The following is a 12,927-nucleotide window of genomic DNA, read 5'->3' as shown; positions in this document are numbered from 1 at the left end:
ACGCGCTTGCGCAGACAGAGCATGCGCGAGACAATCATGCGCAGAACGAACGAAAACTCGTCGCACGATAGGTATGATGTCTGGTTGGTCAAATAAAAAATGATCCATATTTACCTATGTATGTAAAAGTATACGAATAATTGTGGACGCGTTTCAAGGTTAAATATTCAAAGCGCTAAACAGTGTTTTCGATACGAAAATTTTTAATCCAGCATGTGAATTAGGACCCAACGGTAATCGCGCACTTTTCTCCCATAAACCAAATTGACCACAATATCGAGAAGTGCGGGACAGCCGTAAATGGCGTCGCTGCAACTTTCTGTCATTGGTGTCCTGAGCAATCGCAAAACATAACCTAAGCGACGTCATTGTTTTCAGATGCTTTGCTTCAATCATGCAAGGAAAACCAATGCCACGGCACTATATAATTACCTCTCGAAAAATCATTACTCCCGACGGAGTGACAAAAGCACGAGCACGTATAAGATCGTTGGAACAAATAGTGAAAACTTGGATGGTAAGCGTATTCGTTGACTTGTAGTTGACTCTACGCGAATATCTCGATCAAATTCACGTAAAACGATTGATTTTTAGACGTAGATGGTGCTGTGCTTGGAATAAATTCGAATTGGGAATTATTAACACCGAGAGGGTTTAGATTTTATATGCCAGGAGGCATTGGTCCCGCTTGGTCGGACGTGACCACCACTGCCCACGCGAAAACGGAGCTAGTTAATTTCCCGAACGACGAAAGATCGCTTTCCGTAGACACTGAATCAAACAAAACCCTTCATCCGTTAAATCGTTCGAGAAGCAACAATCGACAACCGATCCTTCGGTGTGTCGCTCAAGAATGTCCGCTATTGTTGAGAAAAGGTATAGGGGAATTGTTTCAAGGATGCTTAGACATCGGTTCGGTACAGCTCACTATAATTACTATCAGTCAAGCGGTCAATGCAAAAATAATGAGATGGAACAGAGAATTAGAAACGGAAAAATTAACGAAATACGTAAGTGACCGTGACCAGGATCAAAGAGCACGAATGTTCCTGCTGGTGTACGCATCAGAAAAGATAAAGTAACCCGGCTCGATTTACAGGGAAAATTTATTCTTACTCTTTCCTTTAGTTTGTATTAGCAGCCTCGGATATCTGTGCGAAACTGCAGGGAATGGGATACTGGGCAGACTTTATCAATCCGTTCAGCGGACAACCGCACTTGAACTTGCAGAAGAACAGTACTCTTTATAAAACGGACGAACGTTTCCGTTGTTTAGGATTTAAAATATTACACAGAAATAATTGCAAAGTTATTTTATCCGACAATAATGTGAAACACTTCCTAGGTAAGTGTAAGCGTAAACGTATGCTTTATATTTCTTAGATAAGTAATTGATTGGTCGTTTGCCGCTTTCGAACGATCTAAATAAACCATGTTGTTTTATGCTTGTTACAGGTAGCCTTTACACTACGGCACCCTCAAATGCAGATTTCTTGGAAAAAATTCTGCGCGAATGCGAGCTCGAAACCGTGGACGAAGTTTGAACAAAGAACAATGTCGATAGAGTGTACATTTGAACGCGTTATATTACTTTTATCCTCCGATAAAGATGTAGCATAAATTGTTGGGTTTAACTTGTATAAAATTATCAACAGAAAGGATGTTTGAAACAATCGTGCGTTCTAAACGTTCCTCTTTCATGCTCAACATTGCCACGAATGGACGTATGCCATACACCTTTACCGTTTCTATACCGTAGAACAGGAAAAACAAAAAAAAAAGAAAAAAAAGATAACATGAAATTATTTCGCTAACGATGCGCATAATCGTCGCATCTTATTCTATGTCGCATATAAAAATCGAAACGATAGTAGGTAACTAATACCACCGGCAGAAGAATTCTGATACATCGAGATAACAATAAATAACTAGGAGCGCGAACAAGTAACAGCGCGACTGTATAAAAATCAACGAGAGATAAAGAGAGGAGGATCAATCAACTTCCAGTTTACGGAAAGAACCAGGTATACCGCTTAGAGTATCGCTCGTAGTGTGCTGACATTCCGTCGACGAGATCTCAATGTACATGTCGTCGAGCGCTTTTAAACGGTCTCTTTGTTCCTTCAAGGTTTTCTTGAAAGCAGCTGAAACACAAGAAATACTCGATAATTTTAAATACTCGTTACCCGAGGATCGGGACGAAACGCGTACCGATCATGTCGCTGAGCGGTATCTCTCCTCCGTATTCTTTCGGCAAAATTCTTGGATCCTGGACGGACGCTTTCAAATCCTCCAGGCTCTTGTGTACCTTCGGTGAGAAGAAAACTCAGAAGATGAATCTAAGAAAACGTTCATGGATTCGTTCGCGGGAATACGTACCAAGATTCGTGCTCTTAACTTGTCGTTAAGAAGGGAGATGCCAAACTCTATGACTTTGGTCGCGTAACTTGGAATATTGACGAAGTGCGTTTCCTTGTGTCTCATGGGTGTACTGTTTTGGATGCACCGTAACATATTACGGATATCGGTTAGAGACCAGGCACTGAGATGACCCATCGTCAGTCCGGATTCGTCGTTGATGTACGTGTAGCCGCGAACCTGATTTTCCTCGTCGTCCATCAGAGCTTCTACTACCAAGCTGTGAGCTCGAGCCATTTGAGCGGACGTGTACTTGTACGGATCGAAGCGTCCTCGAACAGAAAACGGTAGACGTATAGTAAAAGTTGCGTAACGTGAATGGCCGGAAACAACGGGGTAAAAAGGCAATAAAAAAGAAAAAAAAAATAGTTGTACATATTCAAATGTGAAATAGAAATCCGTGATCCTTACCAGCGCAAGAGAGTATCACCCGACGACCGTGATGATCGCGTTCCATCAACGGCACCAGATAGCCAGCGTCGATGATGGCCTCGATGTCCGGATCCTCGATGTCGAGATTTTGGAACCAATTTGGATACAATTGTCTAATTGTCAAGTAGCGTTCGAGCATCTCTTCCGCCATCGGCACGCTAAATTTCTTCGTTCGAAGGAACCTGAGGAGAAAGGCCGAGTCTGTTCTGCAGCGCTTTATAGCGGGATGCTTTTGAATCCAGTGTCGGAATTGGTCCAACGTTTGTTCCCTGATCGCATCATCCTCGCGGAGTTCAACTCGAGCGATCGTCCCCGTGTCTTCGTTTAGTGCACATCCGTAATCCTCTTCTCCCGACTTGGCCATTCTTCTACTCGGAAAGAACTAGACACGACAACCGATGCTTTCCTTACGCTTTGCTTTGCGTTTTCAGTTCCCTTCTTTCTCCTCCTCCTCCTGCTGCTTCACCTTCTTTTCCTCCACCTCCTCCTCCTCCTCCTCCTCCTCTTCCTGCTCCCTCCCTTCCTTGCCGCGTCCTCGTTTCGCTCGTTCGAATTTCAAGCAAGCTACCAACGATTACGAGAGACACGATCACTTCTTACGCCATTTGTCGACTCGTTGTTCAGGAGAAAGTCCGACATCGGTCTACTTGAGAAAGAATAACTGTCCTGACGATTCTTCGCGGCGCTTTCTAGCACTCTTCGACCGCTTCTCGCGTCGTCCTCGTGCTCGTTATGCGAGTGGAACGCGAATGAATAACGCGAGCACAAGGATCATGATGGAATAACATTCGCCGGAACTGGAGGACCTTTCTCCTCGAAGAAACACCAACGACGCGCGTAGTTGGAGGTATCGGAAATTGCGGCGTGAACTTTCTCTCGATCGGTACGCGTGGTTGGCTTTTGGAATTCGAACGAACGCGTTAGAACCGCGGAAACGGACGGTTCCTTCGGTCGTTCACCAGTAGTATACGCGTTCTACCGAGAAATCTTACTCGTCGACCAACTTGGATCGAAGTAACCCGCTTACTTACCCGCCCGATCAATTTAAGGCCAGATCGTGGTACGCGCGCCACTCTTACCGCACCTTTTCCTTTACACGCTCTTACCGCTGCTTTTTCTTCCGTCATTTCTTCCTCCTCTGTTTCCGTTTCTCCTGCACACCATCCGGATTCATTTTTAATCGCGCGATCGAACGGGAAAAAAAATCAACCGATTCAGAGCGAGGCGGGTGATTCTATGCTATTTCGTTTTTTCGAATTTGACGGCCACTCGAAGATTCACTTTCTTCTCGTAATTCCTAGACTGTACTTTCACCGCGATCCCATTTTCGGCCGGTTCGTTGAGCATCAAGGCTATCGGGTCTTTCCTCGTCGCGTTACGAGTCTCGAATAGAACCTATGAACTTTACCCAGCGTGTCGAATGCTGCGAACAACCGAATTCAATGAGACGCGCTTGTTTTTGTGCAGCGCATCGTTATTTGCGTCACTACCCTTTTGTTTCGTTAGACGTACTTTTTGTTCCGGTGACCCCGGTTAACGCGTTTCCGCGTGAAAAAGAATACGCGTTAACGTGGCCGTGGACGGTCCACGATCGCAAGTTACACGTGACTAGCGTTTCTTCTCAGCCCATTCGCTCGTTCGCGTTCGTTTACACGCTTGCGTAATCGATCGTGTATCACGACCACCTTGGCTCGGTGAAAGTCGCGCTTCGATTGCACCGGGTACCCTACCTTTCTACTCTTTTCTATCTACCGTACGCCTTGCCGCGTATACACGCGAGCACGCTTTCTCAAATCATCCGAATAATACGTGCGCTTGCAGGAGGAAGGAAAACGAGACGAAGATAGCGCACGTCCTCTTCGTTACTCAACCTTAGCCTCGAGGCTCTTCGAGACGAGTAAAAAATAAACACCTGATTTTCATCGAATCTCTGTACCGATGGATGAGTCTTAGGTGACGGATGAGAGAGGAGACGAAGGATGAAAAGCGGAAAACGGTCCTGCAACAGTAGAAAAAAAAAAAAAAATAAACTGCACGTTACTTCTCGAAGAAAATATAATTATCGCATGTTACATACGAGTATATTCACAAAGGATAACGTCGAACAAATTTGTCACCAAATTCACTCGCTATCCTTCGTTTCACCGTTCGTTTGTACATAATCGCGTATCGAGGGTCATCGAGTTCCATCGAATGGCGCGTTGACTCGAAATCGATCGAGTATGGGCACGCGCGATAAGTATACGTATCTGTCGAATAAAATATTATACAAAATCGTTGACAGATGCGTCGAGGGAAAGGCACGATCTGGTAACTCGTCGTGGTATCGACGAGACGCGAGTCTCGAAAAACAACGAACGTCTGCGAAGGATTATCGATGCACGTTCGCGGTTCCGATGCTTTTTCGAGGCTCGCGTGTAGCATTCGAAAAGTCATCTGAGGATAACGTTATCGAACGTCAGGTCCCTGCTGTCGCGCTGGGTGGTCGACTTTTTGAACGGATTCCAAGGTAGCTTCTTGGCTACGTGAGCGGTAGTCACGGAACCGGCGGGACTCGGTTGACCGGAAGAGATCCCGGAAGAGCTACTCGCCGAGACGCTTCCTTTGTCCTGCTGGTTGGCTTTACCAGGCCTCTAGAACCGATAAATCTCTCGTTAATCTATGATCTATGCTCTCGATCAACACCGTTCGACGTTTTCTCGGCTTGCGTTCACCTTTAAGTAATTTCTATCCATAGGCGTAACCAGCTTCAAGTTAATAAAATCACCGGACTGTTTGATCAAACGGACCACTTGTTCGTGAGAAGCCCATTTCACGTCCTTGTCGCCGATTCCTACGATGAAATCGCCCTCCTTCATTCCACCTAACTAGAGAATTTAAAATGGATAGTTATTTCCAAGAGGTCGTAGCGAGGGATTTCTCGAATCGCGAAAGTCTTACGTCGGCCAATGAATTATGATCGACCGCGGCTATTATCACGGGTGCATCTCCTCGGACGCTGAAGCCAAATCCTTCGCCGTCGGGTCCTCTTTGTAGCTGAATTAAACGCGGAGCCGTCCAGTGCCTTTTAGCCGAGAATATAGCCACCGGGCCCAAAGACTTGAAAAGATCGTCCACTCCGTGCTGTCCAAAGTCTGGATGCGTGATGCTCAGTTGAAACTTGGTGGAAGCTGTTTCAAATCGTACGCGTTAGAGCAGAATTTCAAGAGACGAATCTGTCTCTGTGGATCGGACGTTTCTTACCGATAATATCTGGAGGATCCAACAGTCCCCGAAAGTCATCCTCGTCTCCGATCACGTTGTAGCTATCCACTGTGGATTCCTGCACTCTCTTCAAGACCTTGGCGAGCGCTTGTTTCGCTTTCAAGTCTCTGCACATCCTCTGTAGCCTCTGACTCTCTTCGTGCAACGCCAAAGCTTCCCTGAAATGGGCTTTTCCTGAAACAAACGGCCGATCGTCGTCGAACGATCGTCCAAGCTCGATGCTCGAGTTGCTTCTCGTGGGCTACGCACCTAACAGCTGCCTCTCGTTATCGTCCCGCGGCACGATCACGTCCAACTGCGTTTTCCCGTCGCTCTTTTGCGCGTGTTCGAGAGCGAGTCTCGTCTCCGGGCGCCATTCGGCGATCGAACGGTCGAACAGTCCGAGTGCGAGGTGCTTGTGAGCAAGAGCCAAGTGGTGCTCCCGCTTCACCGATATCAACGAAATCCACGTCTCGGGGACGTAGTCTCGGACGGGTTCGCGCGAAATCAGTCCATGGACGTCGTTGTACACCGTTGCAACCTAAACGCGATCGATCGTTTGCAATTAAATCAAACTGACAACGATCCGAGATTCGACGAAAAAAGCTACCTGTGCCGCTTCCTGCGCGAGGTCCAACGACACGTCGATATTCCTTCCGTCCCTCGACTGAAGTTCCAGCTTTTCGAACAAGCATTCTCTTGCCTGCGCCTGAAACAAAAACAGAACAGCTCGTACAGAGTTGTAGGAACGCAGCGAGATTCTTCTCTGAAAGGATCAAGAACGCGTACCAGCATCAATTGAACCAGCATCTCGAGCATGTCCGGTCCAAGATCCATGCTCGGTGCGTTGGTAAAGTTTTCGTGTATGTAACGAAAGGTACCAGCTGCCCTGAGGAACGCGTCGATCGCCTGATCCAAGCCCCTCGCGGACAGACGATTCTGCTTAGCGGCCAGCTGAGTGTAGAGAGCGGCCGCGTTGAAGAGGATCGAGGCTTTCTCGAAGGCGACCGTCCGCTGGCAACTCGGCACTCCGGTCAGCGAGTCGAACCATTCGAAGTAGATGCCTAGACTTCGATCGGGGGGAAAGAATCGCCGTTCGACGAAGTACAGCTGGTTGTAATAACGGAGCAGTAACGCGATGCCAGCCGCGTCTCTGGTCGGTGTTCTCGTCGCCTGAAAACATATTCCTCTTTCTTTGTATATACTCGTTTCGTATACAACCACCAGGCGATGACAACGTCTCGTTTTCTCACCTGTCGAGTTTCCATGAGATCCGCGATAGCTTCTTCGTAGTTTCCTCCATCCTCGCTGTAGTGCTCGAGAATAAAGTCCTACAAGAAACGGTAAGGAAACACGAGTTATCGTTTCGTACAAGGAAGGTTACATCGATAACGCGCTGCTAAGCGACCATTTAGCGGCAGCAAACGTCACGGTAAAAGGCAACATGACGAGGATCACGCTCGAGCTGATACGAAAACGCTCGGAGCACAACGAAGGAGAGATATCCACGTTGGAGGAGATAGCTTTGCATCAAGAGAATATCGAGAAAATCGAACTGATCGATAAAACGTGCAGACATTTAAAGATCCTGCTGCTGCAGAACAATCTCGTGTCGAGGATCGAGAATCTGAGCAGGTTGAAGGAGTTGGAGTATCTGAATCTAGCGTTGAATAATATAGAAGCGATCGAGAATTTGGAGGGATTGGAGAGTCTGAAGAAGCTGGATTTGACCGTGAATTTCATCGGCGATCTGCGAGGGATCAAGAGATTAAGGTAAACGATGCATTAGTAGAGAGATACGCAAGTAAAGTTCATTGATTACACCAACAGGTGCAACGAACGATTGGAACAGCTGTTTCTGATGGGAAATCCGTGCGCTGATTACGATGGTTACAGAGAATACGCAATCGCGGCACTGTCGCAGCTGAAGGAATTGGACGGAGTACCCATCGAACGATCCGAACGCATCAAAGCGTTGCAAGTTTACGCTCGTCTCGAAGGAGAGATCGCGGAGAGCTACGCGAGATACGAAAAAGCGAGGAGAGCGGAAATACTCGGTTATCACGAGAGGATCGCTTCGCTGCCGGTTCGAATATACGAATTTTCTTAGAGTTTACAGATCTCGCGTTTCTACGACGCTTGCTTGAGTTACGGGTTCTCGCAGGAACTGAAAGAAAAGGAAGAAGAAGAAGACGACGACGACGAAAGATTCTGGAAACGAGCCAGTCGTCACACGCCGGAAGAACGCGTCGCAATCGCCGAACGATTATCCAGGAAAGAGGAATTGAAAAATCGAGAGAGGGATCGAGAGGAGCCGCGGATTAGTAACGAGGCGAAGTTATTCAGCCCCGATGGCAAACCGTACAATGCTAATCAGCCAAAAGTGTCGTTCAAGCTGAACGATGAACAGTACGAGGATCGTGTTGTGCTGGAGGTTGCCGTGTACAAGTGAGCAATCGATTAAATGCAGAAATTTCGAATAGCGAAAGCGATCACGAATGCTTTCAGATACTTGGACACTTGCCACCTCGACGTGGACGTCCAACCCGATTACGTGCGCGTGACGATCAAGGGAAAGGTGCTGCAGCTGACTCTCCCTTGCGAGGTGTCGGTGGACGACAGCACGGCCAAGAGAAACACGACGAACGGTACATTGGTGGTGACGATGCCGCGATTAAAGCCGGTACCGATCATCGGCAATATACGCAAGAAAAACGAGGAACATTCTCGTACGTTGGAACCGCGACGACCGACGACGACGACGATGCGAGAGTATCTAGAGATCGGTCCAGCTTCGGACGATCTAGATTTTTCAAGAATCTTTATAAAATCGAAGAAACCAATCGTCGATCGTAGAAGAGAAGAGGAACACGAGGAGAAGTTGTTCGAAGATTCATCAGAGGTGCCTCCATTAGAATGAGAAAATCCAGGGAATCGAAAGGCTTCGTCATCGCGTTCAAAGCGGTGCTCACCTTGAATGGGTCCCGGAAGTCGATGTCTTTGGTCTCCTTCAGTCCCAACGGTATCATCGGCATCGCCGGTTCATCACTAACAAGACACATGCACGTATGATTAAGAAGACGAAATGAAAAGATTCTTAAGAGGATCTTACCAACCTGTCGACATTCTGGTACAATTCGACCGAGCTGTTTAGCTCGGCAAGCTGCTCCTTCAATAGCTGTAAGTTCGAATTGACGAAACTCAGTTCGAGGGCGACGGTTTCTCGCAGCTTCCTGTTCGTGGTCGCCCTGGAAATGAAATTAATAATCGGTAGAGAATAAGCAGATCCACGCGAGTAAAGCACGTATAGCCGGAGTAACAGGTGTTTTACTTGAACAGGTTCTCCGCACCGGCTCGCAATCGAAGCTCCTTGTTTATCTCTTGATTCAACTTGCTGCGTTTGTTTTGCAGCTTCCCTCGGCAGGTGGCCACCCTCGGATCAGAACCCTGCGGAATATTCAAATTTCCTTAATTATCTGTTTCTCCTTAATAAAACGCGATCGCGAGGAAAGTAGGCGCGTACGGATCGACGAAGTCTCGAGCGGAAACGCGTTCTCACCCCGAGGCATTTTCTCGTTAACGGTTCTCGCAAGGTATCCGCATCCTCCGATCGACTAGGGGAAGCTTTTCTTATCCGCGAGTATCGCGTTGCCGCGTTTTCTCCCGTCCTCTTCTCTCTCTCCTTTTCTCGCTGCCGTTCGTCGCGTTTATTCGACAGAGACGCATAGTAAGCCCACTTCAACATAGTATCCGTTCCCGCAGCCGCATCGCGTTCTCTTCCGATCGAGCGCTCTACCGTGTCCGCTCGAGGTTACGAATCGGAGGAAGCTGAGGTGAGCCTCGCGTTCTTCTCGTTCACGGAACGTTTGCGCTTTACGTTTCGTCGGTTCGCCGATTCCCGACCTGGCCAACTGTAACGAGCGTGCGGACGCGCAGGAAGGACGATCAGCCCGGTCCTTCGACCGATTTCCCGCCCGCAAACGGGGACCAAGGAGATTCGGAACACGCTCGTTCGAAACGGTGCGAACCCCGGCAACATTACCGTTGCCCGCAAACGCGTCGAACGACTAAAACAACTCTGTCGTTGCTTCCGTGGTACATCGTTTCCCGAGGCTACCAACGACTCTGCGGAGCCAGCTGCTTCTCGGTGAAAGGAGAGAAACTTCAACCAGGATGGTGGGGAGAAGGATAACGTCCGCTCTATCTCCCTGCTCGGGCGCGGTGGTTTCTACCCAGCGGCGTAATTTTAAGGTCGGCGCGCTTCGTCGTCGATCCAGCAGGATTCGATAGAATTTCATCGATTCGCGATCGCGTTACTGCCCGATATCCGGCGACGAGATTCGCTCAACGATAACTTGACAACTAAGCGGAACGATGAAGAACCGACGACGAGGAACGGATCGAGACTTCCGTGTCTCGCGTTCTATCTAGAAGAGGAGATCGAAAGAAACGAGTTTGAAGAGATACGGGCCACTAACGGGATTGTTTCTCGAACAACCGAACGACAACATTCACGATCGCGGCGAGGCGACAAATCGGGGATTCGGGGACCTTCTAGGTATACCGCGCTTTTCCCACCGACGATCGTTAACGTTATACGTTGAATCGCGTTCAGAGTTCACCGGACGATCCACGGTCTAGCGGAGCCGAGGCATGCTGTTTACGCTCGCGTTGAAACCGGAAACGCGGGCTTGTTTCATCGTCCTCCCCCGTAGCTTCAACCTGCTCGAAAACGATTCGTCGATTCGGATCGAAGGAAACTTCTGGAAAATCTTCTGTCGTGATTGATTTTTTACCTGTAACCTTAAATCCGGAAGGATCAGCATGATTCTCGGGTGAATAGAACGTTCGCAAAGACTTAACCGTCCGATTCGCGACCGGCGTTTCGATCGCTGCGCGTTCGTGTCGTTGCATTCAGATCCCTGACGTTCCTTCACCTCCTGCTTTGCACGCACGTACTACGTTCGATAGAAAATTTAAAACGAATCGACGTACACTTGTACGGTGAACAACGTCCGTTCGAATGCACTGTCTCGAAGCAGTCGCGACCGGATGCGCGTCTCTCTTTCGATTACATAGCGCGTTGCGCGATGCCTTGGTACCGTCTGATCGACGGGAAAACTATGTACACATTCCACTCGCGACAGGAACTTTGGGCACGACGAAAACTCACGGAGGAGACGAAAGTACGCGTTCGATGTTTCCGTGGTGCGTTTCTTTTCTACGGGAAAGCGGAATTCCCAGGGCTGGCGAACGGTATTGCGTTCGCGAAAAAGGAGGGAGAACGAAAGGCGAGAATCGCGATTCCCGGGCTGAGGGGAAAGGGACGCGTCGAGAGAGAGAGAGAGAGAGAGAAATGAAGAGAGAACGAGAAGATTTATGGATCACCGTCGACTCGCGGCGATCGACGCGCACCAGCTTAGCGCCCAACACGGCCCACCGGTTGCTCACCTTCCATCGTATTCTAGTTACAGAACGATCGGGATTTACTCTTTCCCCTTCTTCTTAGTCGCTTCCTCTTTGTCACGATCGGCATCGTCAACGTTTTCCATCGTTCGGCAAACTTCGCCTCGACGCTCTGTACTTCGTTTGAGATCGTTTCGGTTCGCGTAACATCGGTTAGTTTCGACTTTTTTAACCTCGCGCTCAACTTAATAACCTCCCTATGTGCCATTTAAACTTTTGCTTTTATTATTTCTACGATTATCAAAGCTTTTCAATTCGATATGATGATCGTAAAATTATAAAATGTATCGAATTCAATTCTTCACTCTAATACCTCTGCGGAAGATGAAACGCACCAAATAGCTATTTTATGGCTATAAACGGAGAAAGTTGAAGAATTCGATCTTCCGCGTTTCACTTTCCTAATCGTCTATCGTATAAACTAACGATCGATTTCGAAGCGCATCAAAATAACGAGAAATTTTCAAATAATCGAAATATCCCGCTGTTTCATTTTTTATCATCGCGTAAAATATTTAACCTTTGTTGTTCAACGATAACCTCAAAGATGGCGCACCGCTTACGTTCGGCAAAGAAATTTAGTAGCAGCGCTTTCCAATTAATCGAGATTTCGTCGAAATACTTGAACAAGTGTATCAAGTTTTAAATTTAAATAAAATCAATAACGAAGGATGAATCATTGTTATGACGGTGTTATTTGATCGACCGTCTACCTTATGAATATACACACTGACATACGCGCGTACACCCAACGCATATTCTTGTTTTTAACCAACAAGAATATATCGAAAGGATTCTTACTTACCCGAATGAAACGCGGCTTGTGGGCATCGTCGTCGACGATATCTCCCGACACGATGGGGACGTTCATTGTATCCTTTGCATATTATATGGGTCGCGCGACACGTTTCACCGTTGAAACGTGACACGATTCAACGATCGATCAAAGCACGTCAAAGATCGAAAGCTCGAAACTTCCTGTTCCTTTTGACGACCGGATTAAACGACGGAAACGTTTACGAACCAACGACCGATTCGCCTGATCGAAGAGCGTTGCGAATCGATTCGCACGAGAAGCGAGAATCTAAACTTCTTAGCCGACTGGTCGTTCGATCGAGATACGATGTTGCACCGTCGACTCTTCGACGTTGGATGGAAGCGACGAACACGTTTTCCTTCTCGTTGACGAGACTGATTAAGGGCGCGTCACGAGCCATCGGTTCGAGATACTTCAATGTTTAAAAGTCTCGTTGAATGGGCGGGCAAGCGTATGTGGCTCGCGCGTTCACTCGTGTCACAGCTTTACGACCGAGTCGAAAACGTATCGTATCGACGACGGTATCGAGATCGGGAACGCGTAACCAGCTC

General features: G+C 47.8%; 3 protein-coding genes across 3 annotated transcripts; 2 read left to right on the top strand and 1 right to left on the bottom strand.

Annotated features, from left to right (window-relative positions):
• Window positions 1-80: 80 nt before the first annotated feature.
• LOC117600994 (cobalamin trafficking protein CblD) lies at window positions 81-4,880 on the top strand. Its single transcript, XM_034317158.2, has 5 exons — window positions 81-233; window positions 379-517; window positions 595-1,010; window positions 1,129-1,345; window positions 1,456-4,880. Exons 2-5 carry the CDS (start codon window positions 379-381, stop codon window positions 1,542-1,544), a joined length of 861 nt encoding a protein of 286 aa, XP_034173049.2. The 5' UTR covers window positions 81-233; the 3' UTR covers window positions 1,545-4,880.
• Window positions 1,993-10,867, bottom strand: LOC117600689 (rhophilin). Its single transcript, XM_076692974.1, is given in 15 exon segments — window positions 1,993-2,144; window positions 2,212-2,308; window positions 2,380-2,690; window positions 2,830-3,198; window positions 5,534-5,717; window positions 5,791-6,020; window positions 6,094-6,288; window positions 6,364-6,634; window positions 6,704-6,802; window positions 6,883-7,266; window positions 7,347-7,424; window positions 9,066-9,141; window positions 9,210-9,341; window positions 9,425-9,540; window positions 9,653-10,867. Coding segments are annotated over 15 exon segments (2,880 nt in total). The 5' UTR covers window positions 9,839-10,867.
• Window positions 7,422-9,071, top strand: tilB (touch insensitive larva B). The gene is given in 3 exon segments (XM_076692973.1): window positions 7,422-7,866; window positions 7,924-8,541; window positions 8,602-9,071. Coding segments are annotated over 3 exon segments (1,359 nt in total). The 5' UTR covers window positions 7,422-7,537; the 3' UTR covers window positions 9,014-9,071.
• Window positions 10,868-12,927: the final 2,060 nt, after the last annotated feature.

Source organism: Osmia lignaria, chromosome 16, assembly GCF_051020975.1.
Source record: "Osmia lignaria lignaria isolate PbOS001 chromosome 16, iyOsmLign1, whole genome shotgun sequence".
NCBI classification, from domain to species: Eukaryota; Metazoa; Arthropoda; class Insecta; order Hymenoptera; family Megachilidae; genus Osmia; species Osmia lignaria.
This window is presented reverse-complemented; position numbering and strand designations above follow the sequence as displayed.

Excerpts from the sequence above, each read along its gene's own strand:
- LOC117600994 (XM_034317158.2), top strand. The coding sequence starts at position 379 with ATGCTTTGCTTCAATCATGCAAGGAAAACCAATGCCACGGCACTATAT. Across the intron at positions 1,011-1,128 it reads CGGAAAAATTAACGAAATAC|TTTGTATTAGCAGCCTCGGA; the intron begins GTAAGTGACCGT and ends TCTTTCCTTTAG. Across the intron at positions 1,346-1,455 it reads TAATGTGAAACACTTCCTAG|GTAGCCTTTACACTACGGCA; the intron begins GTAAGTGTAAGC and ends TGCTTGTTACAG.